General features: G+C 40.8%; 1 protein-coding gene across 3 annotated transcripts in view; it reads right to left on the bottom strand.

The window, feature by feature from the left end:
• tcf12 (transcription factor 12) overlaps nucleotides 1-16,449 on the bottom strand; it is an 86,132-nt gene that overhangs the window by 38,102 nt on the left and 31,581 nt on the right. For all 3 annotated transcript variants that reach the window (XM_085453258.1, XM_085453266.1, XM_085453274.1), the window contains exons 6-7: nucleotides 3,034-3,095; nucleotides 593-725 (exon numbers count right to left, since the gene is read on the bottom strand). In XM_085453258.1, coding sequence (XP_085309384.1) covers nucleotides 593-725; nucleotides 3,034-3,095 — 195 coding nt within the window. The remainder of the gene's footprint in view (nucleotides 1-592; nucleotides 726-3,033; nucleotides 3,096-16,449) is intronic.

Raw genomic sequence — 16,449 nt, 5'->3', positions numbered from 1 at the left:
AGGTGCACTGACTATTTTTGAAAAATTAAAGGATTTTAAGTGCGCCTTATTGTGTGGAAAATACAGTAATTCAGTTAACTTTACCTTAACTTGAGCTACACTCCCGATAGTGTGTGATCATAGAGCCCCAGCGCCTAATAATTACTCTACTCCTTTGCAGGACCTAGCTCAAGTAGTTTTCTACATAATTGAATTTAAATATTGCACCTCAAAACAGGAGCTTGAAAAAAAATGCCCAGATCCTCATCCTGTTTTTTTTTTAATCAAAGTAATGACAGTATGGACCTAAAATCTTGCACATTTCTGATTAAAATACAATATTTTCCTTTATACAGCCAAATCTGAGATGAGAGGCATATGAAGAACTGACTGAGCAATAGTTCGTATGTAATTGGGATTTCTCAAGCATGAGCTAAAGTGGTCCAAAAAACAACTTTATCAGAAAGGCTCGAATCCTGCATTGCATAATTAAGGCTGTCTTTATCTAAACTTGATCTACTTTTGGAGCACAATGTGAAATTCAAATATTGTAAAACCTGCTTTGCTGGTCATTTAAGAGCACTTTTCTTTCAGTCATGAAGACGGCACTGACCGATGGCTGGAGGGTCTGGCAGAGAACGTCTTCTTGGATTGGCTGCAGTGAAGGAGAAGAAAGGAGTAGCAGACTTCCCTGACGTAGTCACTGAACTCGGACTCGCCAACCCAATGTCTGTCCTTACAGAAGGCTGAAAGAGAAAACGCAGAAATGTTTAAAAACTAAAGGAAAAGAACAACTTTTATTGTCCAAACTGACCTTCAACCAGTCATTTTTTTAAGCTCTCTGCATTTAAACAGAGCTTTGTTCAAAATAACACATATTTTAATAAAGAGAAGCACTCAGTGTCTCTCACTTGACCGCTTGTATTAGATCTTTCTTTAGTACACTAACTTCAGTATATTTAAAAAAAAACATGCAAAAAATTTACTTCATGCTATGAATATTCTGAGTTATGTGGTTTCAAAGTAGAAAGCAGTTGATTTAAATTTTGCACTTTTAATTCACATAATTATTCCAGCTTTTATGAGCCCATATAACTTCTTAAGTATCCACATGAAGCCTTCAGTGCTGAAAAGCACATTTAGGCTCTGTTAAAATCTAAAACCAAATCAGTTTTACACCCACAGCAAATGCCACAATCAAAAACCAAAATCTTCTTCTTCTCAGTATTTTCAGCACTTTCTATGACCAGCTTTGAGCATTAACTTCTAATGCCTTTAAAATTTAAAGGCTATAAAATGTAACTGAGATGGAATACGTTCTTAAGCTCTGCAAATTGAATGTGTCTATAAGTTGTGAGGGCTCAGAATTTGGAAAAAAAAAATTTAAAAGAATTAAAAAGTGTAAAATTGAGCCTAGCTCAATGTGTGTGGAAATTTTGGTGAAATTCTGCATGTCTTTATTAAATAAAAATCAGCTGACTGGGAACTTTCTGTCAGATGTGGTTGATTTTAAAAGAAATGAATAATAAGAAAAAAAAGCAGAAAACAAAAAATTCTATTTTGTTTTAAAAAAAGATTTCACATATCTTTTTTTTTTTTTTTAACATGAGAGGACAGACTCTGCCAGCCTTGAAAGCTTACCATGTTACCCTGCCACCAATATCTGTTTGACCTCTACAACCCTGACAAACTGGGTTAAGACGCCCAATTAAGAGCTTGGTCTAATTAGAGTAATCGGCTGGAGATCAGGAGAGCGTAGAGTGTGTGAGTGAGGTCAACTCAGCCCGATGAAGAGTAGTAGTAGTTGGCTTGAAAACCTGCCTCATGTGCCCTCTTGGATTCTTTGCAAGCTGAGGATTGACACAGTTTACCACTGAGACGTTTCTATCTGATGCTTTAAAGTTCCAAATTTAGTTGGGACTAAAAAAACAATGTGTACATGAGAAGCAGCACAAAAGAAATGAAGATAATTTCGCTGATATGAAATGTAGGTCAGGAAAATAGTTTGCAAAAAAACAATCTGTCACTGATGCTGGAGCTTTCACATGGCACAACAGACCCACTTCTGCTGTTGCCTTTGTTCAGTGACATTGAATACCTTCAGCAGCACTGGGTCTGACCTCCTTTATGCTACTGTAGTCAGTCTGGGAGGAACAACATATGAACATCACTCAACAATCATCAGCTCAGCTCTTCCAGCTTGAATAGATCTCAAGATTGTACAAGCTTCCCTATTCAATCTCAGATTTTGTGGTGAAAAAATCCTGAAATTCTGATATTAAATGTTAAGAAGCCACAGCTCATGTGAGGCACACCTCAGCACCAATATGCACAAAGGTACAAATGGTACCATGCTCTCCCAAAAAGCTGATTCTGTTCATCTGGACACAGTGTTTTCAGTGGGAGAAACGTTTCGTCACTCATCTAAGTGACTTCTTCAGTCTCAGCTGACTGCAGGTTATATTTGCATAAGGACTGAAACTAGCACCACTGACAAACAATTGGCCGTGAGGTCAGTTTCATAATCATTCATATGCAAACTGTTACCACGCTGTCTTCTGAGCCAAGTTGGGAATTGTGTAAGTCTTGATTGACTGTAAAATGACCACACGTCATGTGCCAAGTAGCTCATGAGATCAGTCGTCTTGTTCAGCTATTTGTCCTGATTAGATGTCAGTTGGTTAATCTCAGATCTGTGCAGCTGCAGGTGTGCACTCTTTCCTCTGTGCTTATTCACAATATCTAAAACAGTAGAGTTAGTCAGAAAGCCAAAGCAAAGATAGTTTACATTGTAGGAGGGGGTCTTGGTGGTCTTGTAGCCTCAATGGGACAAAGCCGAGAAGCCATAGCTTGGCACCAGCCTGAGGTATGGGGGTCTGTTTAACTTTTAACGCTCACTACTCAGCACAGCACACTCACCACACATATTTGCTATAATGAGACTGCCTATAACAATAAAAAAAATACTGTTTGACTTATTTTGAAGTAAAACATTTTAAAAGCGGGATGGAAATGATGCAAAGGTCTATATAGAAGCAACAATGAGAGACTCACCTGGCAGCCAGATGCCGCAGGATCCCTGCCATATCCAAGAAACGAAGCCCTCTCTGATTTACCTGTAAAAACAGACAAAAAAAGAATAATTACTATTTCAGTATTTTATGGAACTTTTATGGAATGCAGATGGTTTTATAAGTAATAACAGGCTGCGGTATTTAGCCTGCAGTCAAGCGTTTAGCGCAAGATGAACACTTAATTTGCTGTAATGTGTTCTTAGCTTTACTCACAGTGATTTGTACATTGTTGCACCTGTTTGCTTAAAACAGGATTTTCACATTATTCAATTTAAGGTCACACATTTGCTTCTGGAGCCTGTCTAGTACACAATCACTCAAACAATGCTAGTTAAAAGCAGCCACACTGGAGCGGTGAATGCTGTGATGCAGCTCCTGTGCCGAGCAGTCACAGAAAGGAGGAGTTTGGTTTCCCTGTGCGTTGCCCTTGTAATGATTTAAAACATTATTGCTATACCTGATGAACACCTATTCTGCTGCTGTCAGATGTTGTCTACTAAGCAAAACTGAGGGCTTTAAATGAAAAAGAAAAAACTCAAACTTAAATGTGGTAAAAATGTTATTGCAAAGGAAATACTCATATCTTTCTTTCTGGGTAACAACATGTAAACAACACAGAAGCCCACAAAGACTCTACTGTAGTATACTGACATATCATTTAACAAATTTGGGAGCTTTTATTCGAGGACACGAGCAGGATTCTTTTTCTGTTTAGAGCAATAATAAAATATCTTTGGACAATCTTGGAGCTGCTGTTCCTTTCACTGAAGCGAACAGCCCAGTTTGTCCCACTTTCATCTGCTGTCTACTGTAATATCATCTGATGCTGGCAGGAAAAAGAAGGACACAAAGAACGAGGGATTGAATCAGTAGACGGATTAGCTGACGGACTCATGGGTGTACATCAAGTGGAAATCTCCGGGGCTGAAAACTGAAGCCAAGTCCTGGCAGTTCCTCTAATGGCCACTTGAAGCTGTCTCCAAAAGTGAGCCAATCCCCATAGACTTGCATGTTAAACTCAACAATTTTACAGCAGAAATAAACATATTTACAGCCCAGTACAGAAAATAGTTTTGGTCTCTATTGATAGTTGGATAATTGGGCGGTGTGGTGGTGCAGTAACTAGCATTGTTGCTTCTCTGTTGTGAGCATAGAAGGCCACAGGTTTGAATCCCCTAGTCATGGTCACCCCAGTCTAAAACCAAACATGTTAGCTTAACTGGTGACTCTAAATTGGTGTGAATGTGTGTGTAAATGATTGGCACTGCAATATACTGATGACCTGTCCAGGGTGTAGCCCATCTCCAGCAAGTCAGCTATTTAAGATTTTTTTTCCAGTTTGAAGGTAGGGGTATATCCCTTTTGACAGGCAGAAACTGCCTTCAGGGTCTCAAATCTGAATCTGAGAAGCCGAACTGGACATAACCCTAACCCTGTTGGTGAACTGTAGAGAACTTTTAATGGAGCTATGTAGAAAAAAATGGCTTACTTTGCATTAATTGCACTCAGGACCAGGAATTTTAGAACTTTAATAAGCCCACTATGACGTCATGTGCCCTCTCAACTTTCATACTGGTGCTTCAGGCAGAACGGACTCGCTGCACTCAAGGAAAGCAATTGCCGAGTCTTTCTCAGAGTTTTCTCAAGAAAGTCTCACATCAGTTTCAAGATGTTGCAAGATGATCCCTCTCTGTAATCTCTGACCTCTTGCTCATACACGCCTGTCTTCAGTCCAGCCACGAAATGCCAAGTTACAAAAAACGTGTGCAGCAGGCCAAAACTCTGTTTGTTAGCGTAACAACAGCAAGCATAAATGGGGCACTAGTCTGTTATTTAGCACCAACTAGTAGGTATGTGTGTCTGCTTGACACACACAAAGTCCACAAATGCAAAACTATTGCAGTCGACTGACATCTAAGTATGGCTCCAAAAACATCAACACAGCAGTGGCAAAATGGGAAGTTCTGAAACCAATATTTTATGTACAGAAAATCCTTTACATTCAAGAGATCAAATGTACTCAACTGTCCTGCAGTAAATGGTTCAGTCACGAAAAGTTTCCTTATCTGGATTCCAGTAAAAGCAGGTTCTGTTACAAGCACTATTCAGCAGACCAATAGCAACACCTGCAATACTTCTGTAAAACTGCGTTATGACTCTCAAAGTTTTCTGTATGCAAAGTATGTTTTGGTGAATAATTACTGATCCAACTGTCAGAGTCCGTCTCTCAGTGTCAAATCCTCAGAGGAAGGCTCCCAAGGATCCGTCAGGGGAGGAAATAGACCTTAAAGCACACAACACCCATGAATCACACACATCACAATATCCACACTCAGCACTTTTAGTCCCCTGGAAAAAACAAACAAACAAATGAGAGCTCCTCTGGGAGAATGATGAATAACTTTAACGGCATCGTACATTATTTTTGTCAGACTTCCAAATATTACAAGCACAGACAAAAGTGTTGGAACTAAATTCTGTTTACTCTGGGGACAAGGAAAATATTTTTTGTGCGTTAAAAACCTGCATAGTTCAGATCTTTTGTTACACAATGACTGATCTGAACAGCACTTTCACATGCGCAGGTGAACCGAGGCACATCTAAGAGAATTCACTTGTGCTTATCTGAGCAGTCCTGCAGGAGACAGTTGTTCTGCATCTGTCCATGCCGCCTTTAGAGATGAGGGAAGCTGAGGGAATCAGAGAGGATCGTTTAACTGGCAAAGCTGCTTCTTTTCTAACAATGATGTGAAACAGTTCTGAGCCATTGCGCTTGCAAAAAAGAAATAGGATTAAGTTGTCAGTTACCACCAACGTTTTCCATCATGGCAGGATGATGAAATGTCTCCTCTGAATGAGAATATTAATTTCTTTATTTTCTGCCTCATGTTCGAAGACGGTTTAGTGAAATTCATTTTCACTCATCAGATGTAATCAGAGAGAAAGGTCTGGTCAAGGGCAAGAGTTGAATATTCACTGCAAGCACGTGTTCTTGCACACACACCGCGTCTGACGTGAATAATTGATCGTTAGTGTCGTAGGCCCAGACTCAAACAACAGATGTGTTTGCAAAAACAGTCGCACTTTACACTATGACACAGAGAAGCAGTCCCTCAGGGCCATGAGAACAAAGCCTAACAGAACGAAGTCTAACAAGTGCTGCCTACTGTGTTTAGCCCTTTACATCGAGCGTGTTGCTAAAAAACTACATAAAATTCCCAATTTCTCAGATGGAAACTTGTACACGCCGAAAGATCTGCGGGGGGGGGCAACAAATTCATCCACAAGAAGTGATGATGAGCTGCTCTGGATTTTTCTAAAGAAGAAAGAAGAAACTGAGATTCTGAATTCATCCAATTCTCACAAGAAGGTTTGATCCAGCAGTAGAGGCTGAATCATATTTCAGGATGTGAGCGAGGGCAGTTTCAGCTGTCATCGGCAGAGTTGGGAGCACATCAGAGGAGGCAGATAAATCACTTCAGAGAGCCGATTGACCCACAGCAGCGTCTAAGTGTGTGTCTGAGGTAAAACAGCATGGCTTTACTATTTCCATATCTTTGTAAAATTCAGTACCAGGTTGCGTTTTGAGCTACAAGCGCACTTGTTGCCAAATGCAGTTGCCTGATTAGTCAAATCTGTTTATTTGACAAAAAAAATAATCTAAAGAATTTCGCTTAATCTGAAAAAATAAATGCCACAAATATGTCCTGCAAAATTACACGGTTGGCATGAACAGCTACAGAAGTCAGAAAACTGCTGCTTTGTATGTAATGTTACTTAATCATAATAGACAGGTTGCATTTTTCCTTAAATGGTGCCAATTTGCAAATATAGGGCATAGTTGTCTTGTTTTTTTGCTTTGATTACCCTGTTCTTGAGAGTAAAAACATCATTATTTAGCAAATTGAATTGACTTTAAGAATAAAACATCATGGAACAGCAAGTGTAATGTACACTTAATGTACATAGGTTTACAACTATCAGTGAGAAATAAGGTGTCAGAGCCACAAATTTGGAGAAACTGAAGCTAGACTAAGCACCTGTGAGACCACAAGACATGTCAACCCCCATTCAGACCGCACTCTATCTCTCATGAATCTGTCAGCAAGAAGAGATGGATGCAGCAGCACTCGAAGGACCAATCCAATGGCAGCGCTGGTTTAACTTCAGGAGTATGCACAGGGATCATGGATGAGCAGGTCTCTTAGCTTATTTAAACTATTCTTCAGCAAATGCAGCAGCTCTAACCTCTTTATCTGATCATGTTTCTCCCTGCTGCCCTCAGCAAACACTTCAGTGCCTTCTGCGATGTGTGGTGCAAAAACACAGCTTAAATCTCTCTGTGGTGTGATGTAGATTTACAGGAATTTGCTCCCAAATTTCAGGAGAATTCATATTTATGACGCTGAGGTAAAGTAGAACAAAGTGATACATCAAATGGAACATAATGCTGGGCTGGCCGGTTCTAAAGCCAGGAGCCTAAATTAGCTGAATAAAATATCATGCAGTGACACCATCTTCTGTCTGACGCACAAATACTGCAACTTACCGTGAGGAAAATAGGTCACAGTACAAGAGTGAATTTCCCATTAATGAACACGACTCAAAGTAACTTTTTAAACTGCACATTCATGATTGAATTAGTTACGTTTGAAGCTTATACATTAAAGCACATCCCTACTGTGAGGAAAGAGAATTAAAATAAAAGCAGGATTTAACCGTTTCATGTACTTGAGGCTTGTTATCGGCCACATTTTGTTTTGCCTCCTCCGTGGAAGTCTGTGTGATCACAGCCTCACAACAAGAGCAACACAAATATTGTTATTATTACTTCCTGAGTGCGCCCATTTTTTCTGTGCGGCTCTACATGGGACTAAAGCATGTGTTTTCTTTTTGTGCCGTCACAGGCCCACTAATGAGTCACCGAAGTGCAGTGATTGATAGACAGCACAATTCATTAGGTGCCTTAAAACATCAGTGAGAGATAGAAAATGTAAGAAAGCAACGCGAGTAAAGTGGCTTAATTACCGCAATCACCATCAATAATACGAATGTATATATGCAGACATCACTCAGTATATCCCCAATGCAATGAAAAATCAATCTCAAGAGTGGGAAAAAAAATCCCATCAATTCTGATTTAAATATTCGGCAAAGCTGCTCATTAGCATATCACACAGAGATGAGAAGGTGTAACTACAATTTCACTGCAGAGGAGGATCCATCTTCAGCACAACGCAGCTGATTCACTGAGGTAAGTCTTTATCTCCCAGGCCACACACCTCATCGGCAGTTCGGTAAAAACCTAAAATCCTGCAGCCATGCAACAAACTAGAAAAAGGACTTCCCCAAACAAATAGTATTATATTAATAAAGGAGAACAAATAGCAAACACTCTGGTGTGTCTGGGATCAGCCTTCGAGGAGCTTGGTCATTCAGAGGAGCTCAGCCGCTACTCCTACACATCAGAAGGAGCACTCAAAGAAATGATTCTTCACCCTCAATAAACATGATAATAATATAATGATAATTTTGATTAAAGACTGCAACTGAAATATATGAAAACAAAGGTTTGCTAATTCAAATAGTTCATTAGTAAGGAAAACGTGTCTGCTATAAACTGAATGTATACCAGTCATTCCAGTAAATGTAACATTTTATGCTGTTTTTATGTAACAAAATTAAATGGAAAAGTTACTTGAAATAAAATTAAAGTCAGCATTTTAGACATAAATGTTTTTTGACTGAGCCAACTGAGGGGACCCAGGGTCCTCCTAGGTTTTGGGCATGTCCCATCTCGGAGGAGGCCCGTGCACATCCAGGACTGGAGAGATTAGACCTGTGAGACGGCCTAGGAAATGCCAAAGTCTCCTTAAACCCCCGTTAGTGACAGGAAATGGATGGATGGACGGATGAATCAAATACCAAACTGAAAACATCCAGCTCTCGGTGTTAACACACTGCAGAGACACTTTTGGAAGCTTTAACAGCTTTGGGTCTTCTTCTCTGTGTGGATATCACACTTTCAAATACAGCACTGCAGTTTGTCACTGGCACCTTTGCACAGGCTGTGAACAGGCATCATGAAGTCATTCCACAGATTTTAAAGCATCGCTCGAGTAGTGCCACGCGAGGCTTTTCACACACTTGTAGTGAAGCTACTCTACTCAGAATTTAAGAGTTTTTTTAATCATCACGCCACTCCAAAGTTTTTGGCACAGTGAAGCAGAAAAACTTTCATATCTAACAAATAATTTGGCTCTTCATGGTCCTATTGTACTACCATCGTGCTTCAGATGACAGATATGATTTCCTCTGTGCCCAGTTTCTGCTAAATATAGCACTTTTATGACTTTTTTTTTAGTTCACCTATTGTTGAGCCAGATCCAACAGTTGCTTTCCTCATGCTTTTCAGTCTTTTGCTGTTTTTCCATTCTCCGGGCTACTGCCATGTGCCTTTTATCAAGAGTGGCTGCTTTCTACTGTTTCTTCCACACAGACTAAATTTCGCAAGTGTTACCCTGGTACATTAACTTCTGGCACATTCTCTCACTGCATCTCAAGAGGGAACATATTTCTGTCAGTTTTCTCTTTAGGGTCTTGGTCTCCTTGTCTGCTTATTTCCCTTCTTATTTTGGGGCTGAGCACATCTCTGTTTTTAATTTCCCAACCTAGACTGCTGGTACTCACCAAGCAAGAACTGTCCAAGACACCTGTTTCCACTACTAGCTGTTACACAGCTACACTACAAAAGGTGGGAATTTGGTATTTTTGCTCAATAAGACTTCTGTAGATGTTTTCTATCATTTCATAACTTTAACCCACCAACCTCAGAGGGCATATACTTCTTAAACTGCTTAAAAATGAATTCCACATGGTGTTTCCTGCAACAGCCAGAGTATAAAGCACAAAAGATGACAGACCACATGACTGAGAACCATGATTGTCTTCTCAACATCGTTAGGGCTTCATTATCCCTTCAATCATGTTTCAAAAGGCACAACTTTTACTCTAAAGGCGAACGTTCTCCGTTTCCTTTCATCCATCCAACCATCCATTTTTTACTATTTATCTGGGTTCAGGTCATGGGGGCATCAGTCTGAGCAGAGAAGCCCAGACTGTCTAACGGGCGTCTATAAAGCACCCCTCTTCGGGTGTTAATAAACAAAATTAATTTAAATAAAAGCAAACAATTTGTAGGTAAATGCTAAATACAATCTGCACATTAAACCAATAAAAATGTAACTCATGTTTAAAAGACTTTAAATTTTTCCTGCAAGTTTTAAACCAGTTCAGCGTCATCTGCCTAGAGCTAGTGGAGCAGAGTGTAAACAACAGTAGGTGCAGGAATTTTGCAGAAAAAAAAAGGCAAGCTGGCCAGTCATTCACAGCATGCCTCCTTATTGATCACAAGACTGCACCACAGTATAGCACTGCACTGTGCTGAGCCCCTTATTTTGATACTGTGAGAGGTAGTGACCTAAGCATCCCCAGGGATCAATTCAAAACCCTTGCCACAAAAACAGCCAATTAGCGAGCGTGCTTCACTGCCTCTCAGATGCATTCCAAGGGTCTCTTTTTTCCATCCACAAAATGAGTCAGTTTCCTTCGCTTCAAAAGGAAAGTCAAGACCATGAAAACAAACACATAATACAGTATGAGGAATTATGCTTAAAGCAAGTGAGCTTATCACACGCCGACTCAGTTAGTTTGTTTTTGCTGTGTCTGTGGATCTTTGCTCATACGCGTCATTATGTGATGACTCCCCATCATTTTTCTGGCTCCCAATGGGCCTTTGGGGGGTTACTACAGATGTAAGAACAACTGGTCAACATACAGCAAAAGTAACGTTATTTCGCTGGAATCTGTGCATTTTTGACTATTTGAGTAAACCCGATGTGTATTACGGTCGAATACATCAAAACATGATGAATAAAACTGAATCTTTAACTCCTAAACTCAAAACGTTTCTTTAAAAAAGGTTTAGTTGCAGCCAAGATTCAAAAATTTTTATGTGACTTTAGCATTTAAATGTAAATATTTTAATACAGCTTAATGCTGAATCCCTAGAGAAAGATGTGCACTACAGGAGTCAGACTCCGACGTGACTAAATGATAAACTGTCAGTAGGGTACTCTCGGCTACACGACGCTAATGTTTTAGCCTGTCTGGGTGCCTTGGAAGTAAAATTAGGCAGGCTCCATGGTTACTAATACATTCCTCTGGCAACCAGAGATGGTACAAGGACATGCCAGGCGTACACTCACTCCCTTTTCCCCCATACCTTTTAACACGCCTCCTTTTGTTTCCTTCACTTATGAGTTTGTGTACATCCATCCATCCAAATCTGTTTGATGCTTCCCAGCAGATTTTTTTAGACTGTAAATAAAAGCTGACTGGGTTAGAGGTTAGGGCAGTGTGTGTGTGTGTGTGTGTGTGTGTGTGTGTGTGTGTGTGTGTGTGTGTGTGTGTACACTGGTGGAGGATTTCTACAGCCCAGCATTAGAAACAACAGTAGGACAGAGGGAAATAATAGAGCCACAAAGCACCGAGGAAACATGACTCCCTCGCCCTGAGCTCAACATCAATTCTGCGCACAGCCTTGTCAGCGCCAACATTATTCAAAACAGCAAGAGCAAATGTTAATGAGTTCTTATTTGCATATTTATTTTTTTCTTTGTTGAAATGTCACTGATTATTATGTACTATGATGATAAATGCATCTGCTCACGCAGCCTGATGTGTAATTAGCCATTAGGTGGAATGAATAGATCAATTAAAGGCAAGGGACCAGGATTAAGGGAAATCAAACTGGGAAGAATGCAAGAAGGAGGAACAAAATAACACACTTGGCTCAGGGGGGGAGAAAAAACTATACTGCTTTTAGATGAGGCAAAAAATCCAGAAGGGGTTACTAATCAAGAGAAGGTGTCTAAATCAGCGAGATCAAAGATATTCCTCGTTTTATTGCGCTTTTTTTTTTACCCCTTAAGTATGACTTTGAAAATCAGGAGCAGCTAGCTTCTGCCCTTCGCTCCAGCTAACCAGTTTATTTTCCCCCTAAAATCCATCTCTCTGTATGAGAGGAGAGATGGGGATTTCCTGATTGTATTTATCCCCTCTCCCAGGATAATCAGGTGCCGTGGCTCGGTCTATTTGAATTTCTTCTAACTCGGTAAAAGGGAAAAAAAGGGGGGGGGGGGTGTGGAGGTGGACAGGGGAAAATGTTTTCGCTTGGCCTTTGCCTTTTTCCAAGCCCAACTATTCTCCTGCCAGTGCTTGTTATTCACAAATGAGGAAAAAAATGCATTACTGCGGACCAGATGGGAACATTCCACATGACCAAACCAATCAATCACCTTGGTGGGACGCAGGTGTGACACAGCCGTGCAGCAACACACCATTTCACAGTCTATCAGGCACAAACACATGGTCACCAATCAATGGCACCCTGAGGACCCATGAGGAGGGGTGCTTCTCCGCAGCCTCACTGGTTCATAGCTGATGACTTCATAATCACACATCCATTCTCTCAGAGGAGAAAGGCGATGAGCTCCCTAATAACGTCTCCCACCATGTGAACACCAACACTGTAATGGATGCTGCTGTAGTGGGGACACTAACATGCTCCCCTGCATCTCGCATTCACGTGTGAGCTCAGCGCCATCATCTCTGTGAGGATGAGACAGAGCGCTGTCTGGGGAAACAAGAGCACATTTAACAAGCTGAAGAAATGTCCCCCAGCCGGCTATTAGAATCAAGTCAGTGTGTTGCATCAAAGTACAAGATTATGTTTGGTCTTAGATGCCAAACAACTGTTGAACAGCAAAACAACAGAGAGAGCTGGAGAGAGGTGAAGGACAAGGAAGGATACACACATGGGTTAGGAATGCTGATCCAGCTCCAAGCACTGTGGGAATATTTCCTTACGCAGATATACCCCTAAACCCCCCGAAAAGTCTTCAGAACAAAAGCCTCCACTAAATAAAACACCAAAAAAAAAGCCTGAAGGGGATAAATCTTTTGATGAGTACTCTGTGTGGATGGCACTGCATGAGGGCATAAATTGTAGTCACCATTTAAAAGAGGTTTGTTGATTTTCAAGTTGGAATTTTGTTGGTTTGTTTTGTTTTGTTTTTTACCTTCCCACCCCCGTTTTCATGGCAGTAAAGAGAAAAAAAAGTCTCACAGAGCCATGCTTCGCTCTACACTTCCCACACTTCACACTCTCGGGGCTGTGCCAGCGCAGGAGAAAATGTCAGGCATTGTCAAGTGGGAGTAAAGGCGAAACAAATGTTTGCATTTTATTATCCAATTACAGTCCACTGCAGTCCAACAAGACGGGAGTGTAACATTATCTAGTGTTTTGTTTGCCAGCACTCCCAGCATGGACGCAGGACGCCTGGGCAAGCAGTTGTGACCGTGGAAAAAAATGGAGGCGGGAGTTAGAGGAGGGGTGGGCAAGAGAATTAACGAGCTACTGCCGGCCAGGCTTTCTGTGCCTCGTCTCGACAAGGACCCAACTTCTGAGGTGGTGGCCAATCGGTTTCCCTCCAATCGGCTATTGGAGGGAAACTACAAAGTTCACTCAAAACCTGACCTGTCCGTGTTGAAGAAATTGATGTGCGGGAACCAGGGGTCAATTTCATGCATTCTCCAGTTTAGCTGGTAGAGTTAGCAAAAAAGAAGATCTAAGGATGAATTTGTCACCCATCTGTGCCCAACCTGGGTTCAAATACTGCTACCAAAGGGAATTTTATCAAAACTGGTCCAGACGTTTACGTGATGAATGCAAGAACAGCTCTACTGTTTTCAAGCTCTAATCTTTAGAGCTTGAAAACACGTTAGTCCGGAGTTACCTACCAAAGCTCTCAAGACATAGTTTCTTTGTTTTTGTTTTTTTCATGTGTTCTTTATTTGTGATGGCCAACATTTTTTATTAAATGTGCTACAGTGTGCGACAGGTGTGTACAGCAGCACGTGCTGACAGGTTAGATTATGAGCATGGGGATATTAATTTCAACTGGCCTCCACTGACAACAACAGGAGCTTAGCCCGAATGATCGAAAGACAACATCTGTAAATATCACCAGTACTAAAGTCAAAGGTGATGTTGTATAACATTTCAAAACTAAATAACACATATAAGGATCATGTGAAAAGTTTGCCTAACAATCTCATTTAACTCGTTGTACATCAAAGCTACAGACATATAACATTGCTATCAACAACGCAATGTGAAGCAATAAAGTCAGCAGACTTAAAGTGTTCCTCTAACATCATTTCTTCTGAATGAATCATTTCCCTTTTAGTGTTGTGCTTGTATTAAATAATCCCCCAACATTCCTCTTGGCATCAGCTGCAGGCAGAAAGAGACGAAAGCAACGAGAGAACGGGGGGAGGGGAGAGCGATGTGGGATATACGAGGAAACAAGTACAATGAGGAAGGATTTGGATTAATAAAAACTTCTTTTATGGGAAAGTTTTAACACAGAATTTGACTCTTTTGTTGTGCAAACATCTGCAAACACATGTGTGCAATTAAGTATCTTATAGCCTCGACCTTGCAATTTCAACATGATTAAGTATTACAAAAATGAACTAAAGTGACTGAAAGCAGCAACATTAAGACACCTTTCCACTGCTGATAAATATAACTTTGGCACTCTAACCCCTGCAGCTGTCTCTCAGAGACTTATTATGTCATCATACCTTAGCTATACCACAACTCTTCTATCCTCTATGGAGAGACGGCCCTCGAGGCCTACTCAGACTACAGCTGATCCTCTGCAGCTGGTCAGCCTCACCAGTCACATGCTGGGGGCCGGGGCCTAAGGAAGCAAGGCAGGACGGCGCGGGGTAGGGCCGAGAGAAGCGAGGAGGCGGGGTGGGCTGGGATGCGTGGGGAGATGTGGGCGGCACGGGTAAGGAGGAACAGGATTTGGACCCTTTCAGCTCGTCTTCAGCTTTTCATGCTCCACTGACCGCAGTAATAGATAAGCACACCCTGCAGCTCTGCATAATGACCGGCTACAGCCACTAAACTGTACTACACACATCCCCTCGTTTTCCCTTCTCTCGTCTCTGCTTCATCACACACACACACACAGTCTATCTATGCCACATCACTTTTGATAAAGCAATATGTGTAAAACAATATTTGAGTCCATATTTTCTGCTCTTATTGTGAAAGCTTGTAGTAAACAGTGTCTGTGTGTATGTGAGAGAGTCTGGGTATGAAGAGGGAAAAGGGAGCAGGTTTGGCAGCACCTGTGACCCAAACTGCACTGCAAACCGAGTGCACACCTGAACAGCACCTGGCCACAATCACAGCCTGGGTATGAGGAGGGTCTCCTGTGGGACGGCGCATTAGCACATGACACCTGCCCCAGTAAAAACACACTGGGGATGCCAGTGTGAAGTGGGATTTGACACTTCAGGGAAAGCCTTGAGGAACAATTAGACATGAAAAGGCAAAAGTCTGGAAGGGATGAATTCTTTCTCAGTGCGAAACACTAATCAGTGCAAAAAAGAAAACACTGTTGTGTCTTCTTTGTACTTTAAAAATACAATCAAAATGTTAAGTTCGACTGGTTACAAAGAAACAATATCACAAATTTTGCTACTAGCTAACATTACTTCTGTTTTACCAGCAGCATGCTGTTCCCATGTAAAATCTCTAAAGGGTCATTTCATATACAATCATGTAAAAATAAAATAAGCTGACACCTGCAGAATCACCTTTTTTTTTTAAATTATCACAGACATGCTAATTTTCTAAAATGTTTGAAGTTAGCAAACTACAATAATATGTTGTGTTGGTTTTAAAATTTTGAGCTTTTCCCTTTTTTCTTCCAACATATTTGAACCCTTTTTGAACCCATTTTTTCAATCTTTAACTTCTTAAGCACAGGATATATCCACATTAAATTTCCAGGGCTGAAAAACACATTTAAGCTCCATTACAAACTGCAAGCAAACCAATTCCACCCACTTGAAGTGTCACAATCTAGAGCCAAAATTTTATTTTCATCCAGCATCTTTTTTCTTCTTTTTTTCCCCAACCGACTTCAAGCATCTATCATGGGGCAGATCACAGTTTCGACAGCAAAACTGCACCAATTTAATATCTAAGATCTGGAGTAACAGAACCGAGCACCGGTAAACTGGATATTTGATCTATTATTATTTATTCATTATTGTAGGGTCCTTACCTTTCAATATAAAGCGCCTTGAGGTGACTGCTGTCAAGATTTGGCGCTATATAAATAAAACTGAACTGAACTGAATCTGCTGTGTCACATTGAAAAGTGGAAAACTTTAAAGGTTTATAATATCACGTGGGAAAAGTGGCTGTTGAAATCAAGTCATATCATATAAAATCTCCTTTTTTATC

The sequence above is a fragment of the Copadichromis virginalis genome, linkage group LG1, assembly GCF_057382275.1.
Source record: "Copadichromis virginalis isolate Kocher_CV1m ecotype Utaka linkage group LG1, C_Virginalis_male_GT1.1, whole genome shotgun sequence".
Lineage (NCBI taxonomy): Eukaryota > Metazoa > Chordata > Actinopteri > Cichliformes > Cichlidae > Copadichromis > Copadichromis virginalis.
Note: the sequence above shows the minus strand (reverse complement) of the source record. Positions and strands in the feature narration are given on the sequence as shown.